This window comes from Ascaphus truei, chromosome 2 (genome assembly GCF_040206685.1).
Source record: "Ascaphus truei isolate aAscTru1 chromosome 2, aAscTru1.hap1, whole genome shotgun sequence".
Taxonomy (NCBI): domain Eukaryota; kingdom Metazoa; phylum Chordata; class Amphibia; order Anura; family Ascaphidae; genus Ascaphus; species Ascaphus truei.
Window position 1 is genome coordinate 173,429,569 of NC_134484.1, and position 15,244 is coordinate 173,444,812.

Consider the following 15,244-nt stretch of genomic DNA (forward strand, 5'->3'; position numbering starts at 1 on the left):
GACATATGTTTTCCAGGCATATAACTGGTGGGTTTTGTTTACCCTGTCACAGGGTTCTTGTGTCTTTTTGTGTGTTATATTATTCCTGCCCCTTAGCACCGCCAGTCCCGTTCATTTTGGATACTTTCTGGCTTGTGACATCATCATATTTGACGGTTGTTGTTAGCGGTATTCGCTGTATACATACACATATACAAATATTTAGCTTAGTGTAAGTATGGGGAATCTTAAAGAAATGCGACCCTGGGATATGTGATAAAAAATATGTAGCCAGGTCCCCCAGGTCTACCCTCACCTCCGCTGCAGTAGGAGAGTCAGGGAGGGTTGTAGAGCGTGCAGGGAGCGCTCCGGTGCACGGGAGGCTTCGCGGCGGCCCGAGCACTCAGGGCGCCGCCATTTTGATACTCGTACATGCGCAGTGAGTCCCGCAGGCGACGGCGCTGATAGAGTTCACGCATGCGCAAGGAGTGGCTGGGGTAGCGTGCGAAACACAGACCAAGCAGAGGATGCGTAGAGCAGGGGACTACAAGCCCCATGAGCCTCAGCCAGACCAGGTGATGCCAGGGAGCCAATAGGGCAACAGGGACTTGGCAGGAAGAGGATAGGAGGTTGCGCAGGGGAGCACGTTGGGCAGACCAGACCAGGAAGGGGAAGAGGAAGGAGCTCGGTGTGTAGAGAGGCAAGTAGCCTCTACACTAGGCCAGGAACTTCCCCCATAGGCCCCAGTCAGGCCCCTGAGTCACAGTCAGATTGTGGAACTACAGGGACAGGCCCTAGACTAGGAACCTGCCCCAGTAGTGTGTTATTGCAGAGGCACAGCGGCCGCTACAGAGTTGCATCAGAGGTTTGGAATCAGACCTCTTCAGAGACATTATTATCCACCCAGGTGGGATCGCCCCGGAGGAGTATTGCGGAAGGCCCCGTGTCTGCGGGTCCTTTGCGAAGACCGTTTGCAGGTCCGAGTGCAGGAGCACTCGGCAGGTAACATCTACTAAGTGCACCAACTGTAACATTCTCACTCTAGTGGCTGCGCAGTCACCACACACACACATTTGGGGTTGCGGTGTGGGACAGTGGACACGGTTTGTGGAAAGCGGTGGAGGGTTGCGTCCTGCGAGGCGCGATGGCTAGTTGTGTCTCCTCAGGGAAGAATATTGACATGTCATGCATATAAGGTTATGGTTACCGTTAGTAAAGAAGCTTGTTATTTTACACACTGCTGGGAGCCATTGCAGGTGGAGGCGCTGCATCTGGTAAGATACAATACACTTATATACATTGCCCCAGGCTCAGAGTCTCATTGTGGCAGAGTCTCAGGCCCTGCGAGCCAACAGGTTACACAGCATTGGTAGTCATCCTGTATTCTAGGGGAAACAGGGCTACATTTGGAGGCGCTGCTGAGATGAAGACCTGGGGTGCCCAAAAATCAAAATTTCACTTAACCTATCTGTATAGAACATGAATCTCCCTTCACGTCAGAGTGTACACAATTGGGCGCGGAAGAAACACACACCCACGCATCGGGTAGTTGCAGTGAGTCAGGTATCTATGGCCTTGACTCTAGAGACATTACAAACTGCATTAAGGCAACTACCAGGATTTTCAAAAGCCCGCCTGGTGGATATTCAGATAGACAAAGAGTCTCAGTGAAACACCCTTCTAGTTGACTGTCCTAGGGATCTTGCCCTCATGGAGCCACAAACACCACAGTTTCTGCAGCTCCCTGATTCACCACCAGGCGGAAGCCCGCTTACCTACCCTTTAGGGGAAGCCCAAACTGAAGTGCACAGGGAGGAGTGTCAAATCCCGTTATCTGACAATTACCCAGAAAGTAAGGCTGGTAGCTGTCAGACTGAACTCAGCCGTCCCAGCTCCTGTGTGTCAGAGGAAGCAGAACGGTGTAGGGATATGTTACAAAAACTTACGGAAAAGATAAGCCAATTGGTCTCCCAGCCAAACCTTCCGCCATTAGTTGAGGCTTTAACCCTCGCGTCTCACTCTCAAAATTACAGGAAACTAAAAGCCTTCTTGTAAGGAATCCACTCCTGGCTTTTATTATAGCTTTTGCAGACTTCTGCAGTTGCAAAAGCTTCCTCTGGCAATCAATGGCACATGTGCTGCTTCTCATTGCAGCTTCTACCCTGTGCTCCATCATTGGAGGAATACTCACACACCCTCCTCCTGTGATTGGATCTCCGCCCTTTATATCCTGGGCTTTGGCACTGAAACAGGGCCGAGCATAAATTCCTACCCTGGACGTTACTGTCTCTGCCACAAGCCACCCTGGCTTGTATCCTGGTGTACTAACCTTTCTGGTTCTTGTCCCTAGTTCCTGAGGCCTGCTGCTAGTTCCATGCGGGGGCCCGTTCCTGACTTCTCTGCTGAAGCGTTGTTTCCTGAGGCCGCCTGCTAGTTCCATGCAGGGGCCCGTTCCTGACTTCTCTGCTGAAGTGTTGTTTCCTGAGGCCGCCTGCTAGTTCCATGCGGGCTGAAAACGGGCTGAAACGCGTCAAGAGGATCCGCTTGCACATTCTGTGTGAATAAAGCTTTTTTCAGTCATCCATCAGCCTTCTCCATTATTGCGGCTGTGCGGCGTCTTCACCCCCCTCGGGAGGATTTGCTTAGTTCCATGCGGGGGCCCGTTCCTGACTTCTGTGCTGAATCGTTGGTTTCCCGACGCTGCCCTGCGGTGTACTTCGGCCAGCCTGCTGTCTCCCCCTGCTGAGACCGGCATCATGGGCCGAGGCCGCTCCTCATGAAGAGGTCACTCCCGCGCTCACGCTCCTAAGCTGAAGTGGGGAACTCCTGACTACCTGTTGCCGAACTCCTGCTTGAATAACGACGATGCTGCCTTCTCCACTCCTGACCCTGCTGCATACGACTACGAACTGCGCACTCCGGATCAGTCTGCACGGACTAAGGTCGGTGATTATATAACCCCACCTCAGCCCCGCGGTCCGGTCCCGGTTTGTGGCGAGCACAATCATAACACTTCTCTGGGGTCCTCCTTACACCTACCGGAGAGGAGGGGATAGAACCTTGGAAAGAACACACCCAGAACGTGATGGATGAATGGTCATGTACAGAGGCCGTGAAACGGCAAGTCTCATGGAGTATTTGAAACCCACGGCTTCTACCCTGGTCAGTATCCATCGGGAGCAACACCCTGATTTAACCTCCCGGATGATAGTGGAGTTCCTGACTGAGGCCTACGGGTTGGTGGAGGATGACAGAGCCCTTTGGGCTAAGTACTATGCCATCAATCAAAAGGAAGGGGAAGAATTGTCGGCCTTCATCCATCGTGTGCAAATAGCCCTCGGGCCCTTGCTTCATCGCAAGTTCGTCCTTGCCTCCTAAATGGATGAACACCCCATCGCTACCATGATTCGCGACAACCTCACCCGAGGAAGCCCTCCCACATTTACTGGCTTACTTCAACAAGTTAAGGAACACGAGGGTCATCTACTGCTCCATTCTCCTCAGAAATCTAAAGGACCCTCTACATCCAAGAGCAAGGGGTCTAGCGAAAAGAGGGAGGAAAACCCCGTCAAATCCGTGGTTGACCAGCCAAAGTATTCCGGGAGGGCATCCCCTCCCTACAACCGTCGCACACTGTCCCATGATCTGGTGAGCTTCAAGTGCGGGAGAAAGGGGCACCTATCCTACGATTGCCCTATGGGAGAACGCAGAGACTGGAGTCCATCCCCCAAAAAGTTCTCTCCTAACGTTATCGTCTGTGGGGTATACGCAGCAGATGTGGGAGCCCCGGAGTCCCCGGAGGAGAGGGGGACCCGATCGTCAGAGGACCCAGTGGAAACCACTGCCAGTAATGACAACCCCACCCCTGATGGAAACACCAGAGTGTAGCCCTCATACGTGTGTTAGTGGATGGCATCTATTCCTCTGCGTTGCTGGACACCAGGTCTCAGGTGACCATCATATACCGAGGATTTTATGATCAACACCTTCGGAAGAGACCATTGAGGTCAGCTGAGCACACGAAAGTAAGGTCTGAGCAGTGAAGACTATCCCATTGACGGTATCGTAACGGTGTCTTTGGAGATCCAGTAGCTGAATACTGGGAATTCCCACCCCATGGAAGTGGAGGCACTAGTATGCCCTGAACCTCAGGAGCTGCCCAAATCTGGGGACTAATGCTGATATTGTGCGTGCGGTCATTCGAGCCTATTTACAAGAGACAAATGAATTGCTTATGTCCAGCCTTCAGCTACAGCTTGTCAAAGTGTAAGGGGACCCTAAAGGGCCTGCATCTGATAGTCATGGATTGCTATTCTGCGGGCGAGTCGGACTGACGGAAATTCTGCCAGGGGGAATACAGCGGATGCCCGCCTGCTGTTCCTATACGGATGGAAATGAAGCGGAGCACCTATTCTCTTTGGAGACCACCCCCGAAGAGGATGTTCGGAGAGGGTATAAGATAATACCAGAGATAAGGGACTGGGCCTCCTCCGTTCCCCATCGGACCTATGTGACTGTGAAAAATTTGTCTCCCTTCATTATGGCTATTGATGCCGGACAGCTTTTGGGCCGAATATATCCTGTCAACTCTGTGGAAGAATCGTTTCACGTTAACTCCGCAGTCGTCCACGATCCCAACGGAAGATTGGATTTCGACTTCGAATCCTCAGTATTGCCAGATGAATGGAGAGACCGGCTGAGGGCCCAATTGGAGGACCGACGAGAAGTGTTCTCCACCGGCGAAATGGATGTGGGTGCAGTCGCAGTGCCCAACATACTATCCGCCTGAGTGATACGACCCCTTTCCGCGAATGCTCCCGCCGTATCGCCCCTAGGGATGTCGACGTTGTACGGAATGTGATCCACGAGATGGAAGAAGCCGGAATTGTTACGGAGTCAATGAGCCCCTACGCCTCTCCCATTGTGGTCGTGAGGAAGAAGAATGGGTCAGTGAGACTGTGTGTGGACAATCGGACGCTGAACAATCAGTGCCGGATCAGTATAATCTTCCTCGTATAGAAGAAATTCTGATTGCCTTAAACGGGAGCCAATGGTTCAGTGTCCTGGATTTAAGGTCCGGGTATTACCAAGTACCCATGGGCCTAGAGGATCAAGAGAAGACCGCATTCATCTGTCCTTTAGGGTTCTACCAATTCACTCGTATGCCACAGGGTATCTGCGGGGCGCCGGCCACCTTTCAGCGGCTAATGGAAAAAACCCAAAGGGATATGAACCCGAGGGAGTGCCTGGTGTACCTGGATGACATCATTGTATTCGGGAAGACACTGGAGGAACACGAGATGCGGCTTCTAAAAGTTTTGGACCATCTGGCAAAAGAGGGGTTGAAATTGTCTCTAGATAAATGTCGAACTTCAGTGACCTACGTGGGACATATAGTGTCAGTGGAAGGAATAGCCACTGATCCGGCCAAGGTAGAAGCTGTAGTGAACTTGCCGCGGCCGGACAATGTTATGGAACTACGCTCTTTCCTGGGTTTCTGCGGGTACTAACGTCGTTTTGTGGAAGGGTACTCCCGTCGGGCAAAACCCCTCAACAACCTCCTTAAAATATATCCTGAGGATACGGGGCGCAAAGCGGCATCCGCCCGTCAGTCGTTTGGTGACAAATGGACGCCTGAGTGTGACCAGGCCTTCCTGGGCCTAAAAAGAAGTCTGACGGCTGCGCCAGTGCTCGCGTATGCTGATCCAGAACAACCTTACGTTCTACATGTGGACGCTTGTCTCAATGGACTAGGTGCATTGCTACACCAGAAACACCCAGCCGGACTTCGGCCTGTGGCTTATATGAGTCGTAGCCTAACACCCAGTGAGAAAAATTATCATGTGCATAAGTTAGAATTCTTGGCATTGAAGTGGGCTGTGGTGCATAAGCTCCATGATTATCTCTATGGAGCTGCTTTCGAAGTGCGAACAGACAATAACCCCCTCACGTATATTATGACTTCAGCTAAGCTGGATGCGTCTGGACATCGGTGGCTGGCCGCCCTGGCTAATTACAATTTCACTCTGAAATATAAGCCTGGCCCTCTGAACGTGGGAGCTGATGCTCTGTCTAGAAGACCTGGACTAAATGCCACCCCGGATGATGACCAGTGGGAGGAGATTCTGGGACCCGGACTGAGGGCTCTGTGCTTTACTGCGGCCATTATTGACGATCATGTAGCTTTTTCTGAATTAAGAGTTGCGGATTCTCTAGGGTGTGAGTCCAAAGCAATCCCGGCTGCCTACTGTGATCCTAGCGGAATGCACATCACTCCAGACAAAATCATATCCTGGAAAGATATGGTTCAATATCAAGGTTGTGATCCGGTAGCTGGCACCATACGCTACGCTATTCAGAAAAATCACCCAGATCTGTTGTGGTGCGCACCTAGCGAAGTGGTGGGCATTCTAATGAGGGAAGCTGACAAGTTTTGAGATAAGCGACAGTCTGCTTTATAGAGTAGTGAACTACCACAATCACCCCAGCCGGCGACAACTGGTTCTTCCCAGGAATCTGCAACATATAGTCTTGAGGGCGCTACATGATGAACATGGTCAACTGGGCATTGACAAAACCTTCGGACTTGTGAGAGAGAGGTTCTTTTCGCCAAAAATGCAAGAGGCCATAGAACGCCATTGTCGACGTTGCGTCAGGTGTATTCAAAGGAAGACCCTTCCGACAAGAGCAGCCCCAATGGGCCATCTGAAGAGCTCAGGTCCCATGGACTTAGTGTGCATGGATTTCCTGTGTATCGAGCCTGACATCCGAGGAATATGCAATGTGTTGTTCATCACAGATCATTACACCAGATATGCTCAGGCGTTTCCTACCAAGGATCAAAAAGCCTTTACTCTAGCCAAGATCCTCTGGTAGAAATACTTTATGCACTACGGCCTCCCCAACAGACTACATTCTGATCAAGGCCAAGACTTTGAGAGTAAATTAATTCGGGAATTGCTAAAAATTCTGAATATCACCAAGTCGCGAACTACTCCTTATCATCCTGAAGGTGATGCCTTACCTGAGCGATTTAAATCGAACTTTACTAGACATGTTAGGTACCTTAACAGAGACGTAGAAGACAGAGTGGAGTCGACATGTGGAAACATTAGTACACGCGTACAATTGCACTCGACATGAGTCTACTGGATCATCTCCTTATTTCCTCATGTTCGGGCGAGAGGCCCGGTTGCCCGTGGATATATGACTAAGGGTATCCACTGATGGAGTTCAAAATGCCAATCACTTCAAATACTGTATGTAAGGCGGCTTCAGGAGACACTACAGCAAGCGTATCGACAGGCAGAAAAGTCTACGGAGAAACTGAACGCGGGGAATAAAAAACACGTTATGACCACAAGGTCAAACACCGGGAAATTCGTCCTGGCGACGCCGTGCTTCTCCGCAATCTGGGAGTACCGGGGAAACATAAACTAGCCGACCGTTGGCGGGATGGTGTATATGAGGTGGAGTCCCAGATGCCTGGCCTCCCGGTATACCGTATCAAGGACTCTGAGGGTCGGGTAAAGGTATGGCATAGAAATCATTTGCTTCCCATTCCACAGGTCGGCGAGGATGAGCCTGAAATACAGGCTACGCCTCTGGATGGTGAGCAGAACTCACATGAGGTTGGCCAGGAGCAACGGGTAAAGGGCCCCGTAATAAAGCATCTACTAGGGTGGCTACAGAGAGTCAGCACTTGGATCCACAGAGCCCATGCTTTGTGCCGGCGAGTGACCATTCAGAGTCATTACTCCCCTCAAGGGAAGAGGCTGTGCCTCAGGACTATACTGGTCACTCTCCCGAGGGAGTGACAGAAGAACAGCTCCGCCGGAGAGAAGAGTTGGGCAGCCTCCAATGAGGATGACCTATGATCAGTTCGGGGCACCCCACTATGAGGCTCAGCAGTGGGATCGCAATAGAGTAAAGTCTGTTATCGTTATGTTCAGCGAGATGTACAATCTGATATAGAGCGGTGATGTGATAAGTTGTATGTATCCCATGCATTTTTATTATATAACCTGTGTATGAAGTCATGAGAGTTATTGTTATGGTTATTCCAAGCGGGGTTTTTGGATTCTACGAGGGGGAGGAGGGAGGTCCCCCAGGTCTACCCTTACCTCCGCTGCAGTAGGAGAGTCAGGGAAGGTTGTAGAGCGTGCAGGGAGAGCTCCAGTGCATGGGAGGCTCCACGGCAGCCCGTGCGCTCAGGGCACCGCCATTTTGATACTCGCGCATGCGCAGTGAGTCCCGCAGGCGACGGCGCTGGAAGAGAGTTTGCGCATGCGCAGGGAGTGGCTATGGTAGCGCGCAAAACACAGACCAAGCAGAGGAGGCGTAGAGCAGAGGACTACAAGCCCCATGAGCCTCAGCCAGACCAGGTGATGCCAGGGAGCCAATAGGGCAACAGGGACTTGGCAGGAAGAGGATAGGAGGTTGCGCAGGGGAGCACGTTGGGCAGACCAGACCAGGAAGGGGAAGAGGAAGGAGCTCGGTGTGTAGAGAGGCAAGTAGCCTCTACACTAGGCCAGGAACTTCCCCCATAGGCCCCAGTCAGGCCCCTGAGTCACAGTCAGATTGTGGAACTACAGGGACAGGCCCTAGACTAGGAACCTGCCCCAGTAGTGTGTTATTGCAGAGGCACAGCGGCCGCTACAGAGTTGCATCAGAGGTTTGGAATCAGACCTCTTCAGAGACATTATTACCCACCCGGATGGGATCGCCCCGGAGGAGAATCGCGGAAGGCCCCGTGTCTGCGGATCCTTTGCAGGTCTGAGTACTCCTAACATCTACAAAGTGCACCAACTGTAACATTCTCACTCTAGTGGCTGCACAGTCACCACACACACACATTTGGGGTTGCGGTGTGGGACAGTGGACACGGTGTGGGGAACGCGGTGGAGGGTTGCATCCTGCGAGGCGCATTGGATAGTTGTGTCTCCTCAGGGAAGAATATTGACATGTCATGCATATAAGGTTATGGTTACCGTTAGTAAAGAAGCTTGTTCTTTTACACACTGTGTGATTATTATTGTGTTGGTGTCCTGCGAGGAACCACTCCCGCTCTGCTGGGAGCCATCGCAGGTGGAGGCGCTGCATCTGGTAAGATACAATACACTGATACATTGCCCCAGGCTCTCCGTGGCAGAAGCTCAGGCCCTGCGAGCCAACAGGTTATACAGCATTGGTAGTCATCCTGTATTCTAGGGGTAACAGGGCTACAAATGGGTAAATGTAAAAATGTATTCCAGTTGTATACTGCAACATTTTAGAGAACCCTCTGACTGCTTTCAATATTTTGCTGGCTCCTTGCAAACCTTCCTTTACCAGTCCACAAACCGTGATGGGTGTTTACCAATGGTCATAGAAATACACAAGCACAAACATTACACATTTGCTATTTCACTAATTTCACTTTCAAGTACTTCCGTTTTGTTTTAAAATGATGTGAACAATTACAACAGATACCAGATAAATGTGCTCTATCTATTTGTCCATGTAAATGTGATCCTTCATTTCCATGTCCTATTGTCCTGATTCAGAATATGAGTGGAAGCTGCAGAATGTATACTCAGATGAAAACATGCATAAAGTGGTGATTATATAAGTCCTGTGACCCAGGATCTCTTCATGTGCATTTGTTTTGCAGAATGGAGTGTACTTTATGTCATGGTGTTAACTTTCGCCACGGTGGCCGTCATGATGGGCCTAACATGGTTCTGTATCTGCTGCTGCAAAAGGTACAACCCCCCTGGAGAGACTCAGTATAGCACTAGATATATATCTCCCCTGCCCAATAGACTGAGAACTCAGGCAGGAGTGTGTAAAACAAAAGGCTTCATTCACAGTCACTGCTGGTGGTACACACAGCGGATGCATGGGTCACTGAGGATTCCAGGCCTCTGGATGGTGTTTGGCTCTCTGCTATTCTTGAGGCCTCTGATCTTTCAGGCCCTGCCAGCCCAGGAGGACAGACTGGCCTCGCTCCCTCCCAGCTGGGAGGTTTGACTCCACACGTCTCACCCCTGGGAGGTGGACCTGGACTCCCTATAATTTGTCACTTCCTATCTGATCACCAGAAGGGGAGGGCACAAGGTCTGTACCACCACTATTGGCTGTACACAGACCCTTGTGGCTCCACCTCCCTGGTCACTCAGAGTCAGCATGAGGGGGGGGAGGGGCAATGCCCAGATGATTGCATGCCACAGCCTGTAGCTATCAGGGCTTACATGACAGGAGCCATGTTACACATGTGTATGTGTGTGGGTATATATATATATATATATATATATATATATATATATATATATATATATATATATATATATATACAGTGTTCAACAAACCTATACATTTGCTCGCCCCGGGCGAGTGGATTTAACCCCCGGGCGAGTAAATATTGGCCCAAGCAGCACACGTTTGGTACTAGGTGGCGAGTAGATTTTTTTGTCAACCACTGTGTATATATATATATATATATATATATATATATATATATATATATAAATAATACAGGGCATTCAGATTAAGTAAGAGGAGTTTCAGTTTTACACTTTGTCTACCTATGTGATTTTAGCACAACTCAATGTACATACTGTAATGTTTAGATATTCCTTATCTAAAACTGTTAATGGTTATTTTCCCGTCAGCCGGAAACGGACAAAAATAAGAAAGAAAACAAAATATACAATCCTGGATAATATAGATGAGCAAGAGAGAATGGAATTAAGGCCAAAGTACGGTGAGTAAAAAAAATAATCTCTCTATTTTGTGGGAATGTTGAAGGTAAATATTGAACTGCTTGATTTTTTGGCCAAAAAGAAATTTCAACAAAAGAATCAGAAGTTCCTTAGTTACGCTCATCGATTACTTTTGTGTATAATACTATAAATAGAATGTTTTGGCCAAAAGACCTTCACTACATACAAAGACAACATGATATGTTTTTCCACAGTCATTTAGGTCTTTCTTAGCTATTACTCTGGACACATATATATATATATTTTTAAATCTTAAACTTAAATGAGATGCCGTTTTGCACTGTTCGTAGTTCTGGTCACAAAACCTGCAAGGTTAAACAGCAGAAGGAGTCAAGATACAGGTGTGTAATAGTGATCACAGGCCAGAAGAGCAAACATATCTGTGCAACCAGATGTCACCACTTCAGTGTATCTTCCTGAACACAACTGGGGCTTTAAGTCAAATTATAATAATACAAAATACTGGATGGCACCATGGGCGTCCGCGGGGGGGGGGCAAAGGGGGGGCGCTTGCCCCCCCCCTGGATCCTCGCATTAATTTAATAAAATATGCTGGGCCGCGGCCCGGGATTGGATGGGAGGCGGGGCTTTAGCGAAAGTAGACAGCAGCAGTCACGCAGGGGTGGGGGCCGCCACGCTCTCCCGCGCTTTTGCACACCAGCCAGCACCTCGATCGAACCGTCTGTTTCATTCCAGCCTCACCGTCCGTCTGAACCCGTGGCCGCATACGGTAGGGACCCGTGGGACCAGGGAGAGAGGGAGATTGGGGGGCAAAGAAGCTTGGGGGGGGCGAGGGAGATTGGGGGTGGGGGGAGGTTGGGGGGGGGCAGGGGTGGGGGCCGCTACGTGCCCTCCCGCTCTCCCGCGCTGTAACTCCCCATTCGGCACCCAGACTCTCCCTCTGGCCCTCCCTCCTGCACCCCGGCACCCCTAATCACTCTCACCGTGAGATGGGAGATGCAGAGGGGGGAGAGATGGGAGATGCAGGGGGGGAGTGAGATGGGAGATGCAGGGGGGGGAGTGAGATGGGAGATGCAGGGGGGGAGAGAGATGGGAGATGCAGGGGGGGGAGAGAGATGGGAGATGCAGGGGGGGAGAGAGATGGGAGATGCAGAGGGGGGAGAGATGGGAGATGCAGGGGGGGGAGAGATGTGAGATGCAGGGGGGGAGAGAGATGGGAGATGCAGAGGGGGGGGAGATGGGAGATGCAGGGGGGGAGAGAGATGGGAGATGCAGGGGGGGAGAGAGATGGGAGATGCAGGGGGGGAGAGAGATGGGAGATGCAGGGGGGGAGAGAGATGGGAGATGCAGAGGGGGGGGAGAGTGTGTGTATGAATAATGTGGTGCAACTGCATGCAATGGTGTGTTTTTTTATATTTAATATTGCTTTATTAACCTTCAAGCTTTCTCAAATTTGCTTGAAAATGCACCATTTGCCCACTTTTTTTTCAAAATTTTCTCGGGGGGTGGGGGGGGGGAAACCCCCCTTATGCTGGTCGGGCTCGCTCGCCACGGTGCGGTCACCACCACTTTCACGCCGGGTACTGGCCGTTAAAATTATGCCCCCCCCTGAAAAAATTTCTGCGGACGCCCATGGATGGCACTCTAACACTCTCCAATTAATCCCAGTAAAAATATTTTCAATAATATAAATATCTTAGTGTAATAAACCAAATAAAACGGTCTATGGCATATAAGTGCAGTGTGACATATATACCTAAAACACTAAAATAGTGAAAAGGAGATCAAAAAATATATAGGAGGTAAAAACCTCCACTCAACCCACATATAGACTGTTCCAAAAGTCTTGCAAGATGGTTCTTTCGAAATGTAAGGGGAGCGGTGGTAGATGCCATGTGAAAAAAAGAGAAATTTACCTAGGGCAAAAATGCTAAATATATGTGAAATGTGAGAAAACAATGCCCCCAAAATTCCTACTCACAATGGAGCAATCAATCAAGGCATTATTCCAATCCCAGTGATATCTTGGGCAAGATGTCAGGTTGTTCCAGTGAATCTCAGGGAAAGAGAACAGACAACAGCTCTATTTGGAGAGAACTTTAAGTGAACCTACATGGTATCAGAGATAAGTTTTTTACCTGCCCTCCTCCCCACCACCACCTCCACGGGAAGAATTTTAAACAAGTAAACGTCTATAATGTTGAGTATAAAATATGCCTCACTTTGATACTAACCTCTTCACCCTCTTCAAATAATGTCATGTTTTGGATATATGCTTTACCCTCCTCTATTCACAGGTGCTATATAGTAGCAAAAACATTTTTGATCTTTTTTGTAGCACCTACTTTTGTGGCACTTTTTCCAAACACTGCATGCTACACTTTTATGCCTTTATTCCATATATACCAAAGTGGCACTTCGGGCCATTTTCAGCCAAAAATCCCCATTGACTATAATGGGAACTTCTTTCATTTTAAAACGTCCCGAACAGCCGCTTCAGGGTATATAGACTTTATCCCTTCAGCTCAATGTGTTCTGTGCCCCACCAGCAGCCTTTAAGTAATCCTAAACAAGTCTCCTGGTTTACAGTCATGTTGTGATAACACCCTGGACCCGGTTGTCAACCCTGAGCTTTTTTCAGGTACGTCAAGCAGTGATCTATAATGTAGGTTAGTCACTTGCTCAGGATGAGACAGAATCATTCTCAAGCAGCTCTCCTCCCACCTTTCATTACCACAGAGACCTTCAGGTTCAAAGAGATTTGCTCTTCACCTTTGTTTTTCCAGGTATAAAACACAGAAGTACAGAACACAACTCCAGCCTGATGGTGTCCGAGTCAGAGTTTGACAGTGATCAAGACACCATTTTCAGCCGTGAGAAGGTGGATAGAGAAAACCCCAAAAACATGGCCAATGGGGCTCTCAAAAATGGTGCTCCCTTTAACTTCAGCTCAAAGTGCAGATAAATGTTCCGGGGTGAAAAAATATTTGCTCAGACTTGAGGTCAAAAACTGGTACGGTTTCAGCATTAGATGAACAAAATACCATAACGTTAGCCACAAGTCAGGTGATAATGAATTAGAAATTCATTGTATGCATACCAGGTTTTAGAGAAGTGACTAATCACCTATGTATCTATATGGTTTACCATTAATCCTAGTGCAAAAGCAACTTCAACTTTCCTGCCCACAAACAAGTTTATTTCTATGATTTAATGACTCCTCAAATACCAGAGGGGACACAAATGACAATTCCGCTCATATAGTCGCCTCTAATCAATCGTTTCCATGGTGACAATGTAAAAGCTTTAGAAATATGTTTGGGCAGACGCTAATTCCTTGAAGGCATTGCATTGCATTACTGTACGTGGGCGCCTGTACATTTTCCATGTTACCAGTAAATCAATCTTAAGACTTACTGACAACAATTCTTGTGTATAGAAAATAAATAGGAGATGAATCAATTTAATAATACAGTATTATGAAATGAGGGGAGCTACAGCCCCCCTTAGACAGGATTAGAAATGAGCAAAAGGCCATTTTATGAGCATTTAAAAAAAACATTACTGCAGAGGGCTGAATATATATATATATATATATATATATATATATATATATATATATATATATATATATATATATATATATATATATATATATATATATATATATATATAAACATAACCTGGTAATACAGAATGGTTTAATGAGATACTGCCTTGGTCTGCTTCAGGTTTTGATCAGACTTTGGATGTATATTTCATTCACTGCAGCTGAAGAACTCTATTCTTATTTGTGAGGAGATGTTGATGTCTATTGTAATTAAATAAACATGGTTGTGCGTACTGTAGATGCTTGTCTGGGAGACAAGCTTTCACATTGAAGCCATATGCAGCAAGACGATGGAGGAGAACGTTTTGGAGGGTATTATGGGGGACAAACAGTGTAACCTGTTAAACATGCTGCCTTACTTAGTTGGTTAATAAAGGCAGCATTGTTTCATCGGTCAGGCATGAAAGTTTTCAGGAGTCTTACAAAGCAAGTAATGTATGTTCTGTAATATTTGCTGTTGTAGTGCTCACAACAAACTTTTGTGTTTACATTTGAAAAGCTGTTAAACAAATATTAAAAATGATAGAGAAGTTGTTACATGACTGAGTGCTTTACATTATTGTAAATCATTATTATATATTAAAAAAAAAATATATATATATATATATATATATATATATATATATATATTTTTTTTTAATAGAATGTTTTGCCAGGAAGTAATACAGTACATTGAGAGTTACCTCTCGTTCTGAAATATGTCCTGGGAACAGAGTTATAACAATACATGGTTACATTAAATGAATAGGGTTATACAGTCAATTCACAGATATTTCATGGACAGTTAAGAGTTGGAAAATTGGGTGCAGGGGATAAAAGGGTTGGAGAGTTTCAAATTGAAATACGGCAATTTAAACACCAACAAACATCAGCATATGCCTCACTAATGCACATATGTGTATAAGTGGCACTACAGCTGCTGTTAATGATA

General features: G+C 47.8%; 1 protein-coding gene across 5 annotated transcripts in view; it reads left to right on the top strand.

Annotated features, from left to right (window-relative positions):
- KIAA0319 (KIAA0319 ortholog) overlaps nt 1-14,273 on the top strand; it is an 87,450-nt gene extending 73,177 nt beyond the window's left edge. For 4 of the 5 annotated variants that reach the window (XM_075585581.1, XM_075585580.1, XM_075585579.1 and 1 more), the window contains 3 exons: nt 9,632-9,722; nt 10,632-10,723; nt 13,490-14,273. In XM_075585581.1, the coding sequence (XP_075441696.1) occupies nt 9,632-9,722; nt 10,632-10,723; nt 13,490-13,668 (362 nt within the window). In that variant the 3' untranslated portion in view covers nt 13,669-14,273. Of the gene's footprint in view, nt 1-9,631; nt 9,723-10,631; nt 10,724-13,489 lie in introns of those variants that run through there. The other variant, XR_012799098.1, reaches the window with a different exon arrangement.
- The last annotated feature ends 971 nt before the right edge of the window (nt 14,274-15,244 follow it).